We start from the raw sequence: 20,084 nt of genomic DNA, 5'->3' as shown, positions 1-20,084 counted from the left end.
TCATCAGGACAGAACAGGCTAAGAGAGAGAGAGGGGACTGGTCCGGGGGGCAGAACCCAGAGCGGCTCATGTTTCGCAGGGCTGGGAACCCGTTGGCTATGGACTTGAGTTGAGATTTTGTGTTTTGTAGTTTCGAAAAGCAATCAGGAGGCTGGCGGCCTGGCCTCTTTGGTACAATGCTCCTGGATTCCAGCTGTTACAGTAGCAGGCACGATTCTAGGAATTGTTCCGTGCGCCAAGACACATCCACCTTACATCCCTGGACAAAGCCTGGCAAATGAGAGTTTTGAAGTGAGTGGAACAAGAGCATACGAGTGACACTGGCTAGAACGGAGTTCTCTGCAAGTTCCTGAACGGAAGCTGATCCTCCTGAGGACCTACTGTTGGAGTAGCTTGTCCAATTTCCTTATTTGGAGGGGTTTTCCTCATTTCTCACTTTTTGAATCTTTTGACATTGCCAATATGATGATCAAGGAGGCCTCGTTAAGGGAGGATCCCGACTTGCGGGGCGAACTGGCCTTTTTGGCCCGAGGCTGTGACTTTGTCCTTCCGTCACGGTTCAAGAAAAGGCTCAAGTCTTTCCAGCAAGCCCAGGTCAGTAGCCAACCTCTGTAGTTCAGTAAAGAATGCCATAGCTAACTCTCACATGCCAGACAAGACAAACTATTCACAGGCAGATACCAACGTGTTTATTAATAGGATAGTGTAAGGGGGTGAGGCAGGACAGGAATACAGTGTCCAAGTGTTGCGTACAGGAGCTTCGAGGAGGGGGGAGGGAACGGATGGTACAGGCCGGGTTTGAGCCACAGCTGTTCTCTTCAATACGTCCATTTGGTCCTGTCCTGCTTGCAGTAGATTTCTTCAAAATTCAGTCGCACTTCAACAGCTCTTTTTCTGTTTGATTAACAGTAAGACTGTGCCGTTTAGAAATAAGCTGCCTGAGGTGCACGCTATGGCTCTAGGGTTTTACCCGGAGACCAGAATAAGAACAGTATGTCAAGACTATGTATAGAATGTGTTGGACATTTCCACAGCTTGTTATTAGAAGTTTAACCTTGGTGCCGCAATGTCCTGTCTGAAAAGAATGAAGTAAACTGACATCAGCTGTTAGTGTCGGGCCTGTGAATTAGACTGTAAGCATGCAGTGTTTTGGAGCACCATGTCCCAATCATTTATCCAATCCACAAAGAGTTGAGCCCAAATCACTCTACTTCACCATTATATCAATGAGAAAAAAATGCAGGTGGAAAAAAAGTAAACAAACCCCCTTTAAATGAAGTATTTGGCTTGTTTTGATGAGGGCGAGAAGATTAGGTGGAAAATATCTGTCTTATTTTTTGCTGAGGAGTTCCTGTCATCACATCGGCAGGAAAGTTGATGAGGCCGAAGTTGATTGATCAACATGAATATGCAGAACGAGAGCCAACATCCTCGCACAGCAAGTACCGGGAGGAAAGTTTTCATAAAGATCGCTAGCGATTAAGTAGGCATCTTTAATGTCACAGAATACTTTAAAAGGCATTGCTTACTTGTTCATTTGAGACTGCATATTATTCTAAATACTTCTGTAGAGATTGGATATGATGCTGAAGTAAATGCTTATGAGAAGATGTGCACTAAATATACACAATATGTGCTGCCTTGATGTCTTCTCAATATTGGTTGAAGTCATTCCTGAAAATCTTGTCACGCAATGGCGAACATGGTATATTTATATTAAACAACCACTGTTAACACCATATTTTCATATCTACTGTTTGCTTCATGCACATCTTCAGCTGAACTTTTTTAGCTTGGCTTCTTCGATCTGTTGTGGAATGACATTCATATTCAGCTGAATTTCTTTGAGGTCTTGTGAAGCAAATGTAGAACTTGGCCTAAACGGTTGTCACACCCATGGATATCCTTATTCTTTCTCTTATTGTTTCTCTCTCTGTGTCTCAATAGATCCAGCCTGAGAAGAAACCTGGAACACCTCCTCCAGCTCTTGCACCTGCACCCTCCTCGCCAACCCCACGGTCACCCAGTCCTCCGCCAGCCAAAGTGGTGGCCACGCCCCCACCCTCCTCCATAAACATTCCACGCTTCTACTTCCCCAAAGGCCTTCCAAACTGTGCAGCCAACTATGACGAGGCCATTGCCAAAATTGAGGCAGCCTTCACAGAGTTTGAGGAGGAGAAAGCTGACATTTATGAAATGGGGAAGATAGCAAAGGTGCATATGAAATGAGAACTGTTTTGCCTGAAATGAGATTCATAGTCTGAACCATTCTCAATAGCCTTAGATTGACAGCTTTGAACATGCAAGCTGACACTTGTTTTTCGAAGTCTTTGCCAGCAGACCTGCTTGCCAAATTGTATTGCCACAGCATTACGATGGATGCTGACACATCTATTTTCTCATATTTTGAATAATATTTAAACATTAGCATATAATGAAGAAATATTAACAGAATAATCCATCCTGACATTTACACTCTGAGAATCAGATATTTGGACCCTTAAAGGATCAATCTTATAATTTGCATAAATTATTTTTAGTTTTTTTCATAATTTAAGTAATATCGAGATTTAATAAAAATGTGTTATCGGCTTTTATTTATTTCTTTGACAGTACATGATTATAATTATATATTAATTAATATTAATTAATTAATATTATAATTCAATGTCAATGCCATTTAAAATGCAACGAAAACAGAAAATTCACGCATTGCATTTCACAGGCATGCGGATGTCCCCTCTATTGGAAATCACCAATGTTCATTTGCGCTGGTGGAGAGAGAACAGGTTTTGTTTCTGTTCACTCATTCATTGCAACATTTAGAAAGTAAGTGTCAGCACACGCATCACATCTTTATACGTCTTGTGTGGCATTGGATTGAGACTTTCTGCCTTTATTCTTCTTTACAGGTTATTGCACAGCTGCTACGATGATGCATCCAAGTTTGTTTACTTGCTGGCCAAACCAGGCTGCAGTTACCTGGAACAAGAAGATTTCATCCCTCTATTACAGGTTGGAACATTGCTCTTGTGATTCTTTTTTTTATTTTTTTACAGTGCATATAGCTGTGAAAAATAAACCTTTTGGAACCACCTGTATTTCTGCATCAGTGATTACTAAAAGTAGATATGAACATATGATAATGAATAAAAGAAGTCTTAGGTAAATGTAAAATAAAAAAATATGCGACCAATAGAGGATCTAAATGGTGCACAATTTGTTTTGTTTTGTTAAAATTGTGAAAAAACGAAATGATTTGTTTTCCTGCTTTATATTATATTATATTATATTATATTATATTATATTATATTATATTATATTATCTTTCCAAACTGACTGTCTCGTGTTGGATATTAGAGGCTATATTTTTATTATAGTTTGTAATAGTTGTTTTATTTATTTTTGTGTTATAAATAATGTTACATTTAATAAATTCATTACATAGGCAGTCTAAAGGAGCTTTGTAGACTTAAACTCAATCTTGTTTTTGTTTTGTTTTTTGATTAGGACATTGTGGACACTCATCCAGGCCTGACATTTTTGAAAGATGCTCCTGAATTCCATTCCCGGTACATCACAACAGTAAGCATCTTTTTGAAGGGCTTAATTACACAGACAGAAGTTTCTTATGGGGATAAGATTACAGGAATGGTGATTTTTCTTGTCTTTGGAACATGCTGCTAAATTCTTTGGGTTTTTTTTAAACATCGTTTCACAACTTTTTGAGTGTCAGCGTCTGTCAACTGTTTTGAGTTTGAAAGCCTTGTTAGCTTATTTAGGTGTTTACAGTAAATCAGATCCAGCTATCTGAGCTGGTGAAGCGTCGAAACAGTGAAACCTGGAGTGCGCCTGTCTGTCTGTCTTTCTGTCTGTGGGACAGCTGCAACACGTGCTGCGAAGGGAGATGGAGGGGGTGGGAAGGGCAATGGCGTCAAAGTGGCCTGACATCACGGAAACACGGATGCCACCAAAGGTCTTGCACAACCCCATATTTAGACACTTCCTTGCACTGGTGCACTGGCTGACACACCCCGGCACCAATTTCTCCTATGAGGACTGATCTACCATGAAATGTTAATCCATACTGATGTCACTGTTTCTCTTGGAGCCTGAAGCATGGGGCCTTTGTCACCACAGGGCTAGATATAACCCAGTATGTCTCCATACGGCCAGTCGCTAGACATCTGTACCTACAGGCAGAAAGAACTTCTTGATGGAATGTTCAGTAATATTTAATACAAATTGAAAATTCTGTCATTATTTACTCCAAACCTGTATGACTTGATATTTCAGAGCTGTGATGGATGGAAGATGTAGATTCCAACAGTTGTATAAGGTTAATTAAGATGTCCCATTTCTCTCTGGTTTCAATGTGCACTTGGGCTGTTATTTTTAGAGTATCAGATCTCCACTACACGATTATTGTGGCCAAAATAGTCACATTAGTGATATTATTGCGTTATCTATTGAAATTGTGAATAAATAAATAAATAATGCTATCAGTCTTTCATATGTAGAGTGTCTCGCTATCGTCTGTCATCTCTGACAGTTTTGTGCAACAGTAGTAACTACAAACTGCGTCATCATCGGCATCTTTTTCTGTTTTATGATGAGTGCTAACCAGCGTTAAGCTGCAATACCGCCCGCCACTTACTATGTTGGAGTGTCAACCTGAATTATTTAGGTTATCATTTTTGTGTTTTTATTTTTATTTTTATTGAAGAACACATCAACACACCCATCGACACCCCTGATAAACATATTTGCTCTGCAAAATATCACTTCTTATCAAATGTGGCATCACTGAAATCCAGAGTATCATTTCTCAGTTAAGCTTTGACTAGAGGCCATTATTTAGAGAGATTATGGGTTCTGGAACTTGTTTAAACATTTTGGGCGAGAGCGCATTTCCAAAAAAGCGCAGATGGGAGTGGAAAGTTTGCACGTGATCTACTGACGGCATATTAAAGAACACAGACGCAGCCGGATCATTTCCATAATGACCAACGCAATCTACCAAGAGCAACGCAAATTAGCGTCTGGTTTAAAACATGCTTTTTTGGAGCTTTAAATAATAGCACCAATACCAGTAAATTGACTAGCGCAAATCTTAGGAAATCACCTTGCATGATTCATTGAAATACTCTCCTCTCATAAATTTTGCATCTGAAAGGGAAATTTCTACAAATGCGTATTCAATAAGGTCAGCCGCAAAAATAACCCTGTCCACGCCTCTTCAGCGCTAATTTTTCACTGCATGTCTTTAGTAAATCCTGACAATTGTTTTTTTGATGCCAGAAGAGTTAGTAAATCTGGCCCCTAGGCTTTATGTATTTGGGTTTAGTGATTATTATAATGTAGAACATGTCGAGAACATCTTAAAGTAATCGCTTCAAAGACTCTTTTTGGATTATGTCCAAAGTAGTCAATTCTTTTATTATCGATTGTTCCTAGATGGAGTGTTTTGGAGATTAAGCAAGCACTTTAGTCTAGGTCTTTTAAACTTTTCTTTAGAACTTTTTGACATCCTTAACTCCATGATGTCCTTTCTCTACTCTCCAGGTGATTCAGAGAATATTTTATACGGTTAATCGCTCCTGGACAGGCAAGATCAACATGACAGAGCTCAGAAGAAGCAACTTCCTCCAGGTAAACACTATTAAATGCCACCATAACTCTAGGCCTTCAATGTGTTGAATTCAATTTTCCAAACTTGAAGGGACTTTTTCATCATAAGCCACTCTTGCTGTCTCACTAGACTCTCGCCCTGCTGGAAGAAGAGGACGACATCAATCAAATTACAGATTATTTCTCTTATGAGCACTTCTATGTCATTTACTGTAAGTTCTGGGAGCTGGACACTGACCATGACCTCTTCATTGACCCCAAGGACCTGGCCAGGTACAATGACCATGGTAAGTACACAGTGAACCTGTTTTTGCTCTAGATGAGTGTCATTTGTTAGCTTTTATTACTATTTAAAAAGAGAATTTTACCAAAAATGAAAGTTCTGTTATCATTTACTAATTTCTGGGTAAACTATCCCTTAAATGAACTTGTGAGACTCATTCATTGAGATTCCAAACAGAGTTGTGGACTGTGTGGCACTGAGAAACGGCTTTTGATGTGTCTCTACTCTGATCTTCTTTGCAAAGCTTCATCAAGCAGAATCATTGAGAGGCTGTTCTCAGGATCTGTTACAAGGTAGGACCTGCTGGGGAGAAATAAAGTAGTATCTGAGATTTACTTGGGTGGCATACTGTACATGTAGCTTATGATACAAGTTTGTTCTTTCTTCTAGGGGAAACTCAGTGCAGAGAGAAGGAAGAATGAGCTACGCTGAGTTTGTTTGGTTCCTCATTTCAGAAGAGGACAAAAAGAACCCCACGAGGTAACGACAGATGAGATATCACAAATATGATTGCAAATTCTAGATCAGTTTTGAGAACACGTGTTATAGTTTTGGGTATTTTAAATAAATCTGAAATAAAATATACATTTTAAATAAAAAACTTGAGGTGTGTTGACATTTACTGTTGCTGAGCAATCTTTTGCCGATGAAATCCAGTCATTTTAAAAGAAATGGGCTTGATCGGGAGTTTCACGTGAGGGAGATCATGTTCCCCATGGAGATTTAGCTCATGAATTCGCCATGGTGACCTTAGAAAAAGCTGTTTGGTTCGAAAGGGACTTTTTACATCACTACATTAACAATGGACAATGGAGGACAAATTTCACTGAAATATCACTAATGTGATCAAACCTTTAAACATAAACAATAAAAATGAGAAATGTTGCCTTGGCAACTAGCTGAAATTAGTAAATTTGAGTTGAAGTTCTAAAATTATTAAACTGAAATAAAAATAAATTAAAGGTATAAATAAATATAAAAAATTAAACCATAACTAATAAAATAACTATAAATTAAATTCTTTATAAATTAAAGAACATTACAAAATTGCTTAAACCAAAAATATAAGGAAAACTGTTCATATAAAAATAAAATCCAATTCAAAATATGAATAAATATGATAATAGTATGTAAATAATACTAAAACTTTTGTTTTTAAAAAGGTGTTATGATTGATTGATAAATTAACTAGGCCCATATAAAGCATCTTTAAGCATCAAGTCTATCTTTTCTGGAACATAAATAGAGATTGTTGGCCTAAAAGGTATTTAGACATTGAAGCCTAAGTTATGACAAAGTATCAAACAAATGTATTTTTAAAAGAAGGGTAGTACAAACACTGTTTGAAGTGTAAAAATGCTGTAAAAGTGTCCAAATACTTTTTGGGGCCTACTAAAATAACAATAACTCTCTCTCTCTGTTCAGTATAGAGTACTGGTTCCGCTGTATGGATATGGATGGAGATGGTGTTCTGTCCATGTTTGAACTGGAGTTTTTCTATGAGGAGCAGTGTGAACGCATGGAGGGGATGGGCATTGAACCACTGCCCTTCCAGGATCTCCTGTGCCAGATGCTGGACTTAGTCAAACCAGAATGCCCAGGTAACGAACCCATTCTGATCCTCTCAAACTCATAGCTCCATCTCACCCATATTATATTCAGTCAAAACAGGAAGAACATGAGGCTACCTCTAAAGTAGAAATAACACACATAGTCTTAGTGTGTAGTATACATGCTTTAATCACATGTTCTGATCCCATTCCTTTCTCTTTCTCACTAAATGTTCCTGTCATTCTAGAGTTTCATGTCAGTTAAAAGCCAATAAATGACAATAAAAACCTTTACTGAAAGTAGCTTTAAATAAAAGTGTCTGCCAAATGTAAAAATGTCAGTGTAAGATACTGATAAATTGTATATTTGCCTTTCCAATGAATAAATGTACAGTGCATGTAATGTAAATAATTGATGATGTCTCTTGGCAGGTAAAATCACTCTTCGAGATTTGAAGCGCTGCAGGATGGCACATATATTCTACGACACATTCTTCAATCTGGAGAAGTACCTGGACCATGAGCAGAGAGATCCCTTTGCAGTGCAGAAGGTAAGAGTTTAATGGGTTGCATTTATATCCAGATCCACTTTGCTGGATGTTATCTATGTTAGTACTCTGAGCATTCTGTAACTGTAAGTGTGTGTGTGTGTGTGTTATCAGGATTTGGATAGTGACGGTCCAGAGCCCTCAGACTGGGACAAGTATGCTTCCGAAGAGTATGAGATTCTTGTGGCAGAGGAGACGGCCAATGAACAGCTACGAGAGGGGTGAGTCAATGCACTCTGTAATGGAATGAATTTGCTACAGAGTTCATTACATTGCATAGAGATGAGATACCAGCTATATGTGGTTGAACTTCATATAGCAGAGGAGTATGAAGCTTAACTGTTGCATGCTTGCTTTTGCAGATCTTTCGACGACGATTACGAGTCCGATGAGCTCACGGTCTCCTCAGACATTGGAAGTAAAATGGATAAGCTGGTCATATCTGATTTATCGGCATAAGTTGCCGTTTTTGTCTACACACCATGACGTTGAATGGAGAACCACCACGCCATATTTTCCCTGACGTGTCAAAAAGGGAAAAATGTTTTTCTACATTTCATTAAGGACATTTGTGTGTGTGTGTGCATGTGTGCAATAGAACCACATCTAAAACCAAAAGGCTTCAGACACCCACAAAAAGGCTTTATGTGCAATATGTCTTAACATGTAAATGTAAACTCAATGTTTTTCACTCTCATACTGATAATTACATCCACTCCCAAACTAAACTGCCGGCTGGTTCCATCCACCCTTCACAAAGACTTTGATGTGAAAAAAGGACTTTTTAGTAACTTAAGAATGAGTTTAGAATGTGCTTTAATGTGAGTGAAACTATATGTAATGCTGCCATATATTTTTGCAGGGTGGGGAGGGAAATACTAGAGAGACTTTATACTTGTGTGGCCCGTAATTCACGGAAACTAGTCCTCTCAGATTAAACCAGACATTTAAGTCATGAGATCAGCACATATCTTGTGCTATGCGGTGTTGCACATTATGTTTAAGGGACGTGGCAACGGTGCAAACGTGTTGCTCCCAGTGGTCACTGATGGTATTGCATGTTGTTGCTTAAAGAAAAGACTTTTTAAGTGTTTGAACTTAATTACAGACATAAAACCTCCTTTTACATATTTCCAGATGAACTGACCAGGACAATCTTAGACTTGAAAGTGCTTTTTGGAAATGTCCTTTCTCAGCTATATGATGTTTTTATCTGGGGTTGAAATGGTCACATCTTTTTCAAGAAATGTAAACGTGAAATATATAAACTATATATAAATTCATCATACTTTTCATCCTCAGTGTACAGAGACATTTGTCTTATAGCATTTTGTGTATGTATTTAATTTCACCTGTAATCATGTAAAGAGAACTGTAACATACTATTTATTTGGCGTGGACATTAACTCACAGTCCCTTTGACCCCTGACCCCTTGGTTGACCACTCAATCAAGTCACCAAAATTCAGTGCTATTAACTACAGTTTCCACATTTAAAGTCAATCATATAATGTGCAATGAATTGGAATTGCAAAAATAACCATCTCATAGTGGTCTGCCATTGGTCGGTCAAACAGGTAGTCCCGCCCCGAACGCACGCCATTGGGTTGAAAGCGCCACAGAGCCACAATGTTTACAGGGAAATCAACCTACGCTTGCTTATAGTTCTCTGCACATTAAATTGGAGGGATTGGAGAAATTATTTTATTATCCAAAATGACAAACTTCAGCTTTACTGATAGAATGTCTCTTAGTGCTGGCCAGCCAGATCAGTGATTTACAAATGTCTCTCTGTGTGCTTGATGGCCAAACCTCCCTCCACTCGATCACACTCTTTGGTTTATGTAATTAGTGTAATATATTTATATATGTGAAGTGGTTTTGTTTGTTTGTTTGTTTTTGTTTGGCCAGCCATTTTATGGTTTACCAATAGCTTTTCCTTGTACTGTAGTCTAGCTCTTTTTTGACCTAGGACATTTATTTTATATAGCCACTGTAAATGTCTTTGTATTTTATTTTTCCCATGTGATTGACTCTGCCACTGAGTGGTAGGGGACATTTAAATTATGATATATCTCTAACTGCCAGTGTTATATAATGTGCATTAAGCTGAGTGGACAGGGGCTTTATGAAGGAATTCAATATGAAATTGCTGACAGGTGACAATCAACTGGACATGTTTCTGCCATTAATGACATGCAAGTAGCACTTAGAAAAAAAAACAGAGCAATACAACTGCTGTAGTGTTACACTTTTATCAGGACTATTAGACATTAAAACACAAAGCTGAAAGTAAACTTGACTAACGCTACAATCCTGGTTCATCATTTTTATCACTAGCACATTGAGCGCTATGCAAATCTGATCTTCTGGACAGCTATTGGCAGCTACAGAAGCTGTAAACAACAAAACTTGTTAGTGTGCAACTTTTTTCTTCTTTTTATCTTTTTTGAGTTTTATATCTTTCCACGTGTTCTTTTTTCTTTTGGATCTGATATGCCTTGCTTGTAGACGGTGAAAGACGGGACTTGAGTAGCTTGATCTCTTAAGTGCTCTGATGAGATGGCTCTGGTGTTCGCATGAATTTTCCCTCTTTTTTTTTCTTTTGGAAAAGTATGAAAATAAATAAAAATGTTAATTCATGCAATGCCTACAGGCTTTTCATTCATGACAGTTGGGAGGTGCATGTGCCAAAGCTAGTTTTACTTAAAGGGATAGTTCACCCCAAAAAAAACAATTCTGTCATTAATTACTCACCCAAAAATTACTCACTCAAAAAGTTCATAAAGAGATCGTAAAACTAAGCCAGACGAATAGTGCGGTTTAGTCCAATTTTTCTGAAGAGACTCGGTCACTTTATACGATGAACTGATTGAATTTAGGCTTTTAATCACATATAAACGTGTTGCGTAACACAAGAAAGAACCTCATTGGTTCTTGTTGACTGCGTAACATGAGAATGAACCTCATTGGTTCTTGTAGAAGCTCAAACGTGCTGCGTAACACGAGAATGAACCTCATTGGTTCTTGCTGACTGCGTAACATGAGAACGAACCTCATTGGTTCTTGTAGAAGCTCAAACGTGCTGCGTAACATGAGAATGAAGCTCATTGGTTCTTGCTGACTGCGTAACATGAGAATGAACCTCATTGGTTCTTGCGGAAGCTCAAACGTGCTGCGTAACACGAGAATGAACCTCATTAGTTCTTGTTGACTACGTAACATGAGAATGAACCTCATTGGTTCTTGTAGAAGCTCAAACGTGCTGCGTAACACGAGAATGAACCTCATTGGTTCTTGCTGACTGCGTAACATGAGAATGAACCTCATTGGTTCTTGTAGAAGCTCAAACGTGCTGCGTAACATGAGAATGAAGCTCATTGGTTCTTGCTGACTGCGTAACATGAGAATGAACCTCATTGGTTCTTGCTGACTGCGTAACACGAGAATGAACCTCATTAGTTCTTGTTGACTACGTAACATGAGAATGAACCTCATTGGTTCTTGTAGAAGCTCAAACGTGCTGCGTAACACGAGAATGAACCTCATTGGTTCTTGTAGAAGCTCAAACGTGCTGCGTAACACGAGAATGAAGCTCATTGGTTCTTGCTGACTGCGTAACATGAGAATGAACCTCATTGGTTCTTGCGGAAGCTCAAACGTGCTGCGTAACACGAGAATGAACCTCATTAGTTCTTGTTGACTACGTAACATGAGAATGAACCTCATTGGTTCTTGTAGAAGCTCAAACGTGCTGCGTAACACGAGAATGAACCTCATTGGTTCTTGCTGACTGCGTAACATGAGAATGAACCTCATTGGTTCTTGCGGAAGCTCAAACGTGCTGCGTAACACGAGAATGAACCTCATTAGTTCTTGTAGAAGCTCAAACGTGCTGCGTAACACGAGAATGAACCTCATTGGTTTTTGCTGACTGCATAACACGAGAATGAACCTCATTGGTTCTTTCTGACTGCGTAACACACAAGAATAAACCTCATTGGTTCTTGCGGAAGCTCACAGGAATGATGAAATAAAGTCTTAAGAGTTTGGAACGACATCAGGGTAATTAATGACAGAAATTTATTTTTTGAGTGAACTATCCCTTTAACTGCCGACAGTCCTTTCATATTCTCTTATGATAAACCCCAAAATTATATGTGGTGCATCCCATCCAGGCACTGCACGTCCATGTATAGACTGTTACCCAGGGTGTTGCTGTGGTGCACAAGAGGCCAATCAAAATGATTGCACACCAGAAAGTTGGTTTGACCCTATTACTTGTATAAAAAAACTCATTTGAATTCATACTGAACATGTACATTAGTGGTCAAAAGTCATGTATGGCCTACGGAAATTTACATCTTCACCCTGTATTCAATATTCAAATATATATTTATTGTGTTGCAGACATCATGATTGGCCCGGATGTCATATGAAGAAATTTTGAACACATGCAAAAATAAGAGAGAACCAATTAATTGTTTTATTTATTTAATTTTGCAAAGTACAATAAATCATGTAGCTGCTGTTTTCTTTCAGATAAATACCTTATTTAAGTTGTGTTTTGATTTTTCCTTATATTTAAAATATAAAAAAAATAATAATAATATTTTCCTCATATTTTGATGGTTTAATCGAACTTGTAGGGTGTTTAAAAACAAGTATCCCTTCCAGACATCACTTTTGGCCACTACTGTCACATTGCATAGCTGCTCCATTGCATCACCATTGAAATATCATTAGTGATGTGATTACATTTTAAATAAATTATAATAAAATATTATATTATTATATTTAATAGTTTAAATTAAATTGTTATGTATAAAACATTATAATTATGCAAAAACTCTAATTAAAAATAAATGAATTAAATATGGGTCAGACTGCATTTTGATAGCTATCTTCATCACATTGTCTACTGCGGGATATTGCTGCTTTAAGAATGAACGTCCTACCTAGACCATGACAATGAAGAAACCCCTTTTCCTATCTGTTATCAAATACAGTGGGTTCTAGCCATATATCGCATCATGCACTTTATATGCACATAGCGACTGCTTTGTGTTTTGGTACGTGTTGCCCATAAGCCCATCAGGAAATGGGATCCTAGATCCATGTAAGAAACACAACACATGAAATTGGCCAATCAGACAGTTCAATTTTTCAGCTGCGCTTTTGAAATCCATTTTAAGACATGAAATTCCCTCAAATGGAAATGGACAAATTCCCTTGCAAGATTAAAATGTTCCCCTAAAAACAAAACAAAACTTTTAGTAAAAAGTAAAATAATCTCCTTCGGTTGTGGGCATTAAAAGAGTAATGTGTATCTAATGTGTCTTTTTGAACATAAACCTTCCGGCAAATTCTTTTCATCTGATGTATTCATCTGAGTCTCTGAGGAAAAAATTAAGCAGCATTTCAGAATGATTTCTGAATTCTGGGCAGGAACTCAAGCAGTGAACTCCTGTAAATCCAGGCCATCTCTGTTTTTCACTGTGTGTGCAATTCATTTTTTCCGCTATTTTGGTCTCCAGAGAGGAGTCTTACTGAAGAATGTCTTCGGTTTTCATTCCATCTGCAAAACGCTCTTCCAGGTGTCCATATAGGAAAAAGTTCATGTTTGTCCTGTTAATGACAAACTACAGTGGGAAAGACGTTATCTGATCAATACAGCCAAACACTTGTGTCTGTCTCTTTTTGTACTTGTGTCATGAATTATCATCGCTTTCCATCCGCCTCTTTTCTGGCAGACATGAGGAGACTGCATTACCCTGGTGTAAATGCAGAGTAGAAACACATGTTCTAGCTGTTGATGGGAATGTTTTCAGTTTGATTCAATAGAAAATGCTAAAGCTTTCCATACTGGCCAACCCGATCTCATGAGAAAACAAAGGCCTACAGTAAGTATTTCGCTAGATGGCGATTTCATGTGAATTTGCATGATGTCAATCAAAAACCTATGATTTGTAGAAAAACAACACACATTTTGAAATTCTAAAACACTATATACTAACTTACAGTATGTAGCTGTACAGTAAGTAATGTAAGTAGACCTACCAACTTATTTGAAAGGACTAATTACAGAAAAATGTTCCACAGAAAAGTCAAAATGGTGCATCCACCACCCAAACCCTGACACTTTGACTGGACACAGAGATTGTAGTTTAATCTTTTGGTGTTTTGATAACCTATAACAACATATGTTACACACGAACTCTGATTGTTTATATGGGTATGGTGTGTTTGTGCTGCTTCTACAAATATTTGAATGCTGAAATATGCAGTCGTCATGGTTTGCTGTGTTAGCTGCTAGATTTATGTTTAACTTTTCATCTATAAAGACTGCATTATCAGGCCTGAGCTGAAGAAGGCAGAGAGAGAGAGAGAGAGAGAGAGAGAGAGAGAGAGAGAGAGAGAGAGAGAGAGAGAGTTGTGCTGCACACCCTTGAAAGTGCTTTCATGTTAGAATCAGTGTACAGCCAGCTCTTCCTGTTCCAGACTGACACCTCTGACACTAGGGAACTTCAATAGAAGGGAACACCCTATCCTGTATCAGCCAGAAGCTGTCTGTGATTAAGAGCTGCACATATCCGTTAGAAGATGATCACTGCCCTTATTCACTCAAAATCTCCATCTCCAGGAAATCCCCAGACCATTCAGTCTCCATGACACCAACATTATTTCACACAGTCACAGAACACCTGGACACTACACTGACATTATCCACATTTTATCCACATGCACTTATGTGTGCTTAACCTCATTCTCTGCTTTTGTCATCAATATGATTACCATTCAGGCTCAAAGCAATGCATCTATGTGGTAAAACCTAACTCATTTTCAATGTCTCAATGATGCTTTTCATATGGCGGTCGCAGGTTTGGAACGACAGAGTATAGGCTAAATAATGACAGAATGAACAATAATAATAATAACAATCAAACATTTTCAAACGTGTACTTAAACTTGAAGACACATGGGCCTACAGCAATTCAGGGAAAATATTATCACGGACCTGCTGTAGTGCTGCTTGTTAAAAATGCCTATATGAAATCACCCTCTCCAGTCATTTTCCACTTATCAGACATTTGAAGGCTCGAGGTTGATGCAAAGGATTTTTTTGTAGTGAGGTCATTTCACTTTATTCCCATGAAAGAAATGTCCAAGAATTCACTTAACCAAAATTGTCATTGTATGTGATCGTGTTACAGTTTTTTTCAATTGCTTACACACTAAAATTAAAACTTTCCCACAATTAGCAAAACCTTACACTCAAGGAGAAAAACACAAGGCTAGATTTGCACAACTGTAAGCACATTGTCAGCTTCACACTTTTTGCAAAACATTACACACAGTGATTTGCAAAACACTAAACACACTTGTATGCATTTGACACAGAAATTTATCATGATGTCATTTCCTTGCAATTTCAAAGCAAAGACTTTCAAATGAACACACCCATGTACCAATTGGTTAAACACAGCCACCAGGTACGCACACACACTGGTGCTTAATTGTAGACACACCAATCAGGTTTTAGCACTATAAAAAGGCAACAGGTAAGTTCACCTGTCTTCAACAAAAATATACAGTGTCAGAGGAAGAGGGAGAGTGCGGATGAGAGGGGGAATCCGGAGAGAACAGGGTGGAGGGAGAGGAAGACCTGGAGGAGAGGTAGGACATGCACAAGAAGACAACCAATTCTGTGTAACGAAATTCATTACAATTGTGGACCATGTTATAAACCACGGACTAACACTGAGGGAGGCTGGACTGAGAGTACAGCAGTGACAACAGTGCGAAGAAGGGGAAGAAACATCATTGGCCACAGGGCTATTGTCAATGTACCAGGGCAACGTGGGGGTAACATTACCCTTTGTGCCGCCATTACACAGGATGGGGTCCCCCACTGCCATGCCAGCTTGGGTCCTTACAACACTGACCTCATTCTTACATTTTTAGACAGATTGCACAATATTATCACAGCAGCAAACCAAAGGGACCAAATGCAATACTTTGTCGTCTGGGACAATGTTGCTTTCCATCGTTCTGCTCTGGCCCAAAACTGGTTTCATCAACACCCACAATTTACAGTTCAATACCTTCCACCATACTCCCCCTTCCTAAACCCCATCGAGGAGTTCTTCTCAGCATGGCGATGGAAAGGTTTATGATCTCCGGCCCTGTGTCCAGATGCCCCTCATTCAAGCTATGGAGGAAGCATGTGATCAAATTGAACCAGCATCCATACAAGGGTGGATTCGTCACTCAAAAAGATTCTTCCAACGTTGCCTTGCAAATGAAAATATAGCCTGTGATGTTGACAAGGCCTGTGGCCAGATCCAGCTAGGCGGAGAGATGTTTAGTTTTTTATTTTATTTTATTTTGTACTGAACTGGATATGTAATTTATGTTACTGTATTACTGTAGGCGTACAGTACAATGGTATGTTCAGTAATAGTGTATGGAAACTGGAAAATGTTTTGTTATGAATGTTTTGTTGAAATTTTCAGTATTGCTGACTTGAGTACATGAAAAGAAATAAATATTTTCATTAGTATGCACAATTGGTGTCATGTGGTGTTCATCTGTGTGAATGCTAAAAGTGTTTTAGGTTGAGCACAGGAGTGTTTAACTGATTCAAACAGAGTCAGACAATATGATGTTTGTGTTAATGTTATGACAACAAAATAAGGTTTTTATAAGACATTGTATAGTTTTGACAAAAGTGTTCCATTTTGCAAATTATCAGAGGTGTTGTGCTACTTTGGTGTAGTGTTGTGCTAATTGTGTGTAGTGTTTTGACAAACCGGGCCCTGTTTTCAAAATTGTGCTTAAACAATTGAAAAAAACTGTAATGTTACAGTTTTTTACGATTGTTTACACACTAAAATAAAAATTTCCACACAATTTGCAAAATTCTACTCCAAGGAGCAAAACACCTCCACAGATTTGCACAACATTACACACAATGTCTGCTTCACCCTTTTTGCAAAACATTACACACAGTGATTTGTAAAACTCTACACACATTTTCACACCTTAGACACAGTTAAGGATTGTGAGGTTACTTCCTTGTCATTACAAAGCCCCAGATTGCCAATTACAACACTAATGAACGAATTGGATAAACACAACCACCAGGTGTGGAAGCACACATGTGCTAATTTGAAAACGCAGCACTCAGGTGTGCTATAAAAGGTAGCAGGTGAATTCACCTGTCTTCAACGAAGATGGAAGGAGCTAGAAGAAAAAGAAGAAGAGTGAGAATGAGAGGGGGAGCTCAAAGAGGAGGCGAAGGAGGTAGAGGTAGAGGAAGAGGAGAAGGAGGTTGAGGAAGAGGAGAAGGAGATAGAGGAAGAGGCCTAGGTAGAGGAAGAGGTAGGGAAGGACTTATGCCATTGAAGACATAGCCTGTGATGTGGATGAAATCTTATGGCCTGATCCAACCAGACGGAGAGATGATGAATAGTTACAGTATTCTTGTTGCTTTTACAGTAGTTTTTCTTCAGAGTCAAAGTGTATGTACTTCATGCAGTAATTTTTATTTGTCTACAGATTTTATTTGTTTCATTGATTTCATTGTTGGTTGGTTACTGTAACTGATTATGGTAAGAAATACTGTATTGAATACATACTTGAAATATTCAGTCTGCAGCATCAGTGTTGTGCAGTGCTTGGTAAGTTTATAGTAGGCCTATTTGTGTACATTCTCCCTATATCTCAAACTAATCATGAAGAATGTTGTGGGTATGTCACTATTTTTTTTTTTTTTTTTTTTGTCATCTAAATTATCCCTTACATAACAATGTCTGGCCAAAAATCTAGCACATGCTATTTCCTAAAATTAGTTTTTTTTACAAATGTGTTTTATATTTATCACAGCTGTGTGTAACTGGCTGCAATAGTGTCTGATCATTGAGGACTGTGTTGGTCAAATGAAAACTAATAGCATTTTCACAAATATGTGTATATGTTTTGACTGAAGTGTGTATGTTTTGACTGAAGTGTGTCATTTTGCAAACAATCTAGGAATTATGCAAATTGAGTGTGGTGTTTGGATAATTGTGATTCTGTTTTGAAAAAAAGAACCCGGTTTTCAAAATTGCGTGTAAACAATTGAAAAAAACTGTAAAAGAACGGCAAACCTCGGATAACTTTTTAAGGTTTTGGGGTCAGTAAGATTTTTTTCGTATCAATAATCATAACACGTTACAATGTGAGTAATTAATAAATAGCAGCACTAAACATGCTACAGTTCATTGCTTCTCCTAAATGAACAAAATTAATAACTTTTTTTTACAACACGGAACTTACTTTAGCTGGACAATGACACTTTTCTTCTAGAGCTGCTGTACAGCCGAAACAAACTTTGTTGCATCTTTTTCCTGTTATCACTGAAAAGCTGCTTTGAAACAATCTGTAGGCTATAGATTGTAAAAAGCGCTGTATAAAAAATAAATAAAGGTACAGTAGCCTAAATGCGACATCAGTAGGCTAGTGCTCTCCTGTCCTACCTTTAACTGTCCTGCTGGTGGCAGCAGACACTTCTACACCGTGTGACTTACCTGCCACTGTCAGCGAAGTCAAAAATGTAGGACAAGGGCCATTGAGTTTGTTCAGCTGTGCTCTTCTGATTTTGAGATTTAAAGAGTATTTTCAGCTACCTAGGCTACATAATTATGCCATGAGTCACGGACATGCAGTGAACTTAAAATAGTTTTGAATGACAGTTTAATGATCCATCTAATTTTCTAAATTTGTCTTGTGATGACAAGCCTGCAAAACGACACAAACACAGGATGGTGCAGCAAACAGTGACCCACAATATAATAACATTCAGAGAACTGCAAGGATGTAACCACTTATTCACATTTCAGGGGGTCTAACGCCGGTAATATTTAAAGACTCAACAACTGGTAAACATTTTGATCAATGACCCTTTTTAAAATAAGGTCCCATTAGTTAACATTAGTTATTTGTTAACATATTAACATTTGTTGTTGTTATCGTTAGTTCATAAAAATAACTGTCTATTGTAGGCTAGTTCAGGTCCATTAAATAATATTAACTGATACATCTTTTGATTTTAATAATGCATTAGCAAATGTTGAAATTAACATGAACTAAGATTAAAAAATGCTTTAGAATTAGACATTTTCATTGTTAAAATTTATAATATTAACAAATGGAACCTTATTATAAAGTTTTGCATAAACGCAGGAAACAGCAATAAAAGACAACTATACCTTACTCAGTGTTGGATTACTTTTTTTTTTTTACGAATTACAAGAAAAAAAATCTGTAAGATATTATAATCACATAGTCACACATAAGAATGATCTTATATTATTTTGACAACAAAACTGTGAAAAAGTGTTTCTTTACATGTTTTTAGAAAAAATCTAATCAGTAATTTTATTAAGTAGCCTATCCATGAACACATAAAAAAAAAAATACTAGTTAGACTATTAGTGAGCTATATTTAAGTAGTAAACTTTAATCTTTTACAATGACATTAATGTACTCAATTTGCAACTCAAGTTGCAAAGTTATTGTCCATGTGTCTCCTTGAAAGTTATTTATCCTATCACTGTAGAATATATATTTGCATGATTTGTTATCACTTTTTTTTTCTTTTGTCAAATCAGCTCAGATAATTTATGTGGTTCAGATAACATAATATTTCTAGTTTCTGTTGAATAAACAAATATCCTTCATTATATTAACACAAATTATTAATTTCAATGAACTCAAAATTTTAAGGCAACCAGGTTAGTTTTTAAAGTTAAAACAACAATTTGTTTATTTATTTTTACAGTGCTATGTATTTTAAAATGTAAATCAAAAAATGAACCAATTTGTTGCCATTGCCTATTGATCAATATGTAATCTTGTAAAAATCCATAAAAACCACCTCTGTTTTGGACTATTGAACCAAATATGAACTAAAGCATTAGTGATTTTGTCGTGTAGGCTACAGCTGTGTCTGTGCATGTGTGTGGTGGTCTTTGAATTGTTCCCTTCGGCTCTGAAGTTCGTTTATATGGTTGCTTACGGTAAAGGGGGC

The 20,084-nt window shown here is 37.6% G+C and overlaps 1 protein-coding gene across 2 annotated transcripts in view; it reads left to right on the top strand.

Moving 5' to 3' along the window:
* Positions 1–10,654, top strand: part of ppp2r3a (protein phosphatase 2, regulatory subunit B'', alpha) — a 79,302-nt gene extending 68,648 nt beyond the window's left edge. Inside the window, exons 1-13 of one of the 2 annotated variants that reach the window (XM_084410885.1) lie at positions 6–594; positions 1,948–2,214; positions 2,726–2,829; positions 2,913–3,015; positions 3,511–3,585; positions 5,566–5,652; positions 5,762–5,918; positions 6,159–6,207; positions 6,305–6,394; positions 7,340–7,515; positions 7,897–8,015; positions 8,127–8,233; positions 8,375–10,654. In XM_084410885.1, coding sequence (XP_084267011.1) covers positions 463–594; positions 1,948–2,214; positions 2,726–2,829; positions 2,913–3,015; positions 3,511–3,585; positions 5,566–5,652; positions 5,762–5,918; positions 6,159–6,207; positions 6,305–6,394; positions 7,340–7,515; positions 7,897–8,015; positions 8,127–8,233; positions 8,375–8,471 — 1,563 coding nt within the window. In that variant the 5' untranslated portion in view covers positions 6–462 and the 3' untranslated portion in view covers positions 8,472–10,654. Of the gene's footprint in view, positions 1–5; positions 595–1,947; positions 2,215–2,725; positions 2,830–2,912; positions 3,016–3,510; positions 3,586–5,565; positions 5,653–5,761; positions 5,919–6,158; positions 6,208–6,304; positions 6,395–7,339; positions 7,516–7,896; positions 8,016–8,126; positions 8,234–8,374 lie in introns of those variants that run through there. The other variant, XM_084410884.1, reaches the window with a different exon arrangement.
* Positions 10,655–20,084: the final 9,430 nt, after the last annotated feature.

This window comes from Rutilus rutilus, assembly GCF_951802725.1.
Source record: "Rutilus rutilus genome assembly, chromosome: 6".
Classification (NCBI taxonomy): domain Eukaryota; kingdom Metazoa; phylum Chordata; class Actinopteri; order Cypriniformes; family Leuciscidae; genus Rutilus; species Rutilus rutilus.
This window is presented reverse-complemented; position numbering and strand designations above follow the sequence as displayed.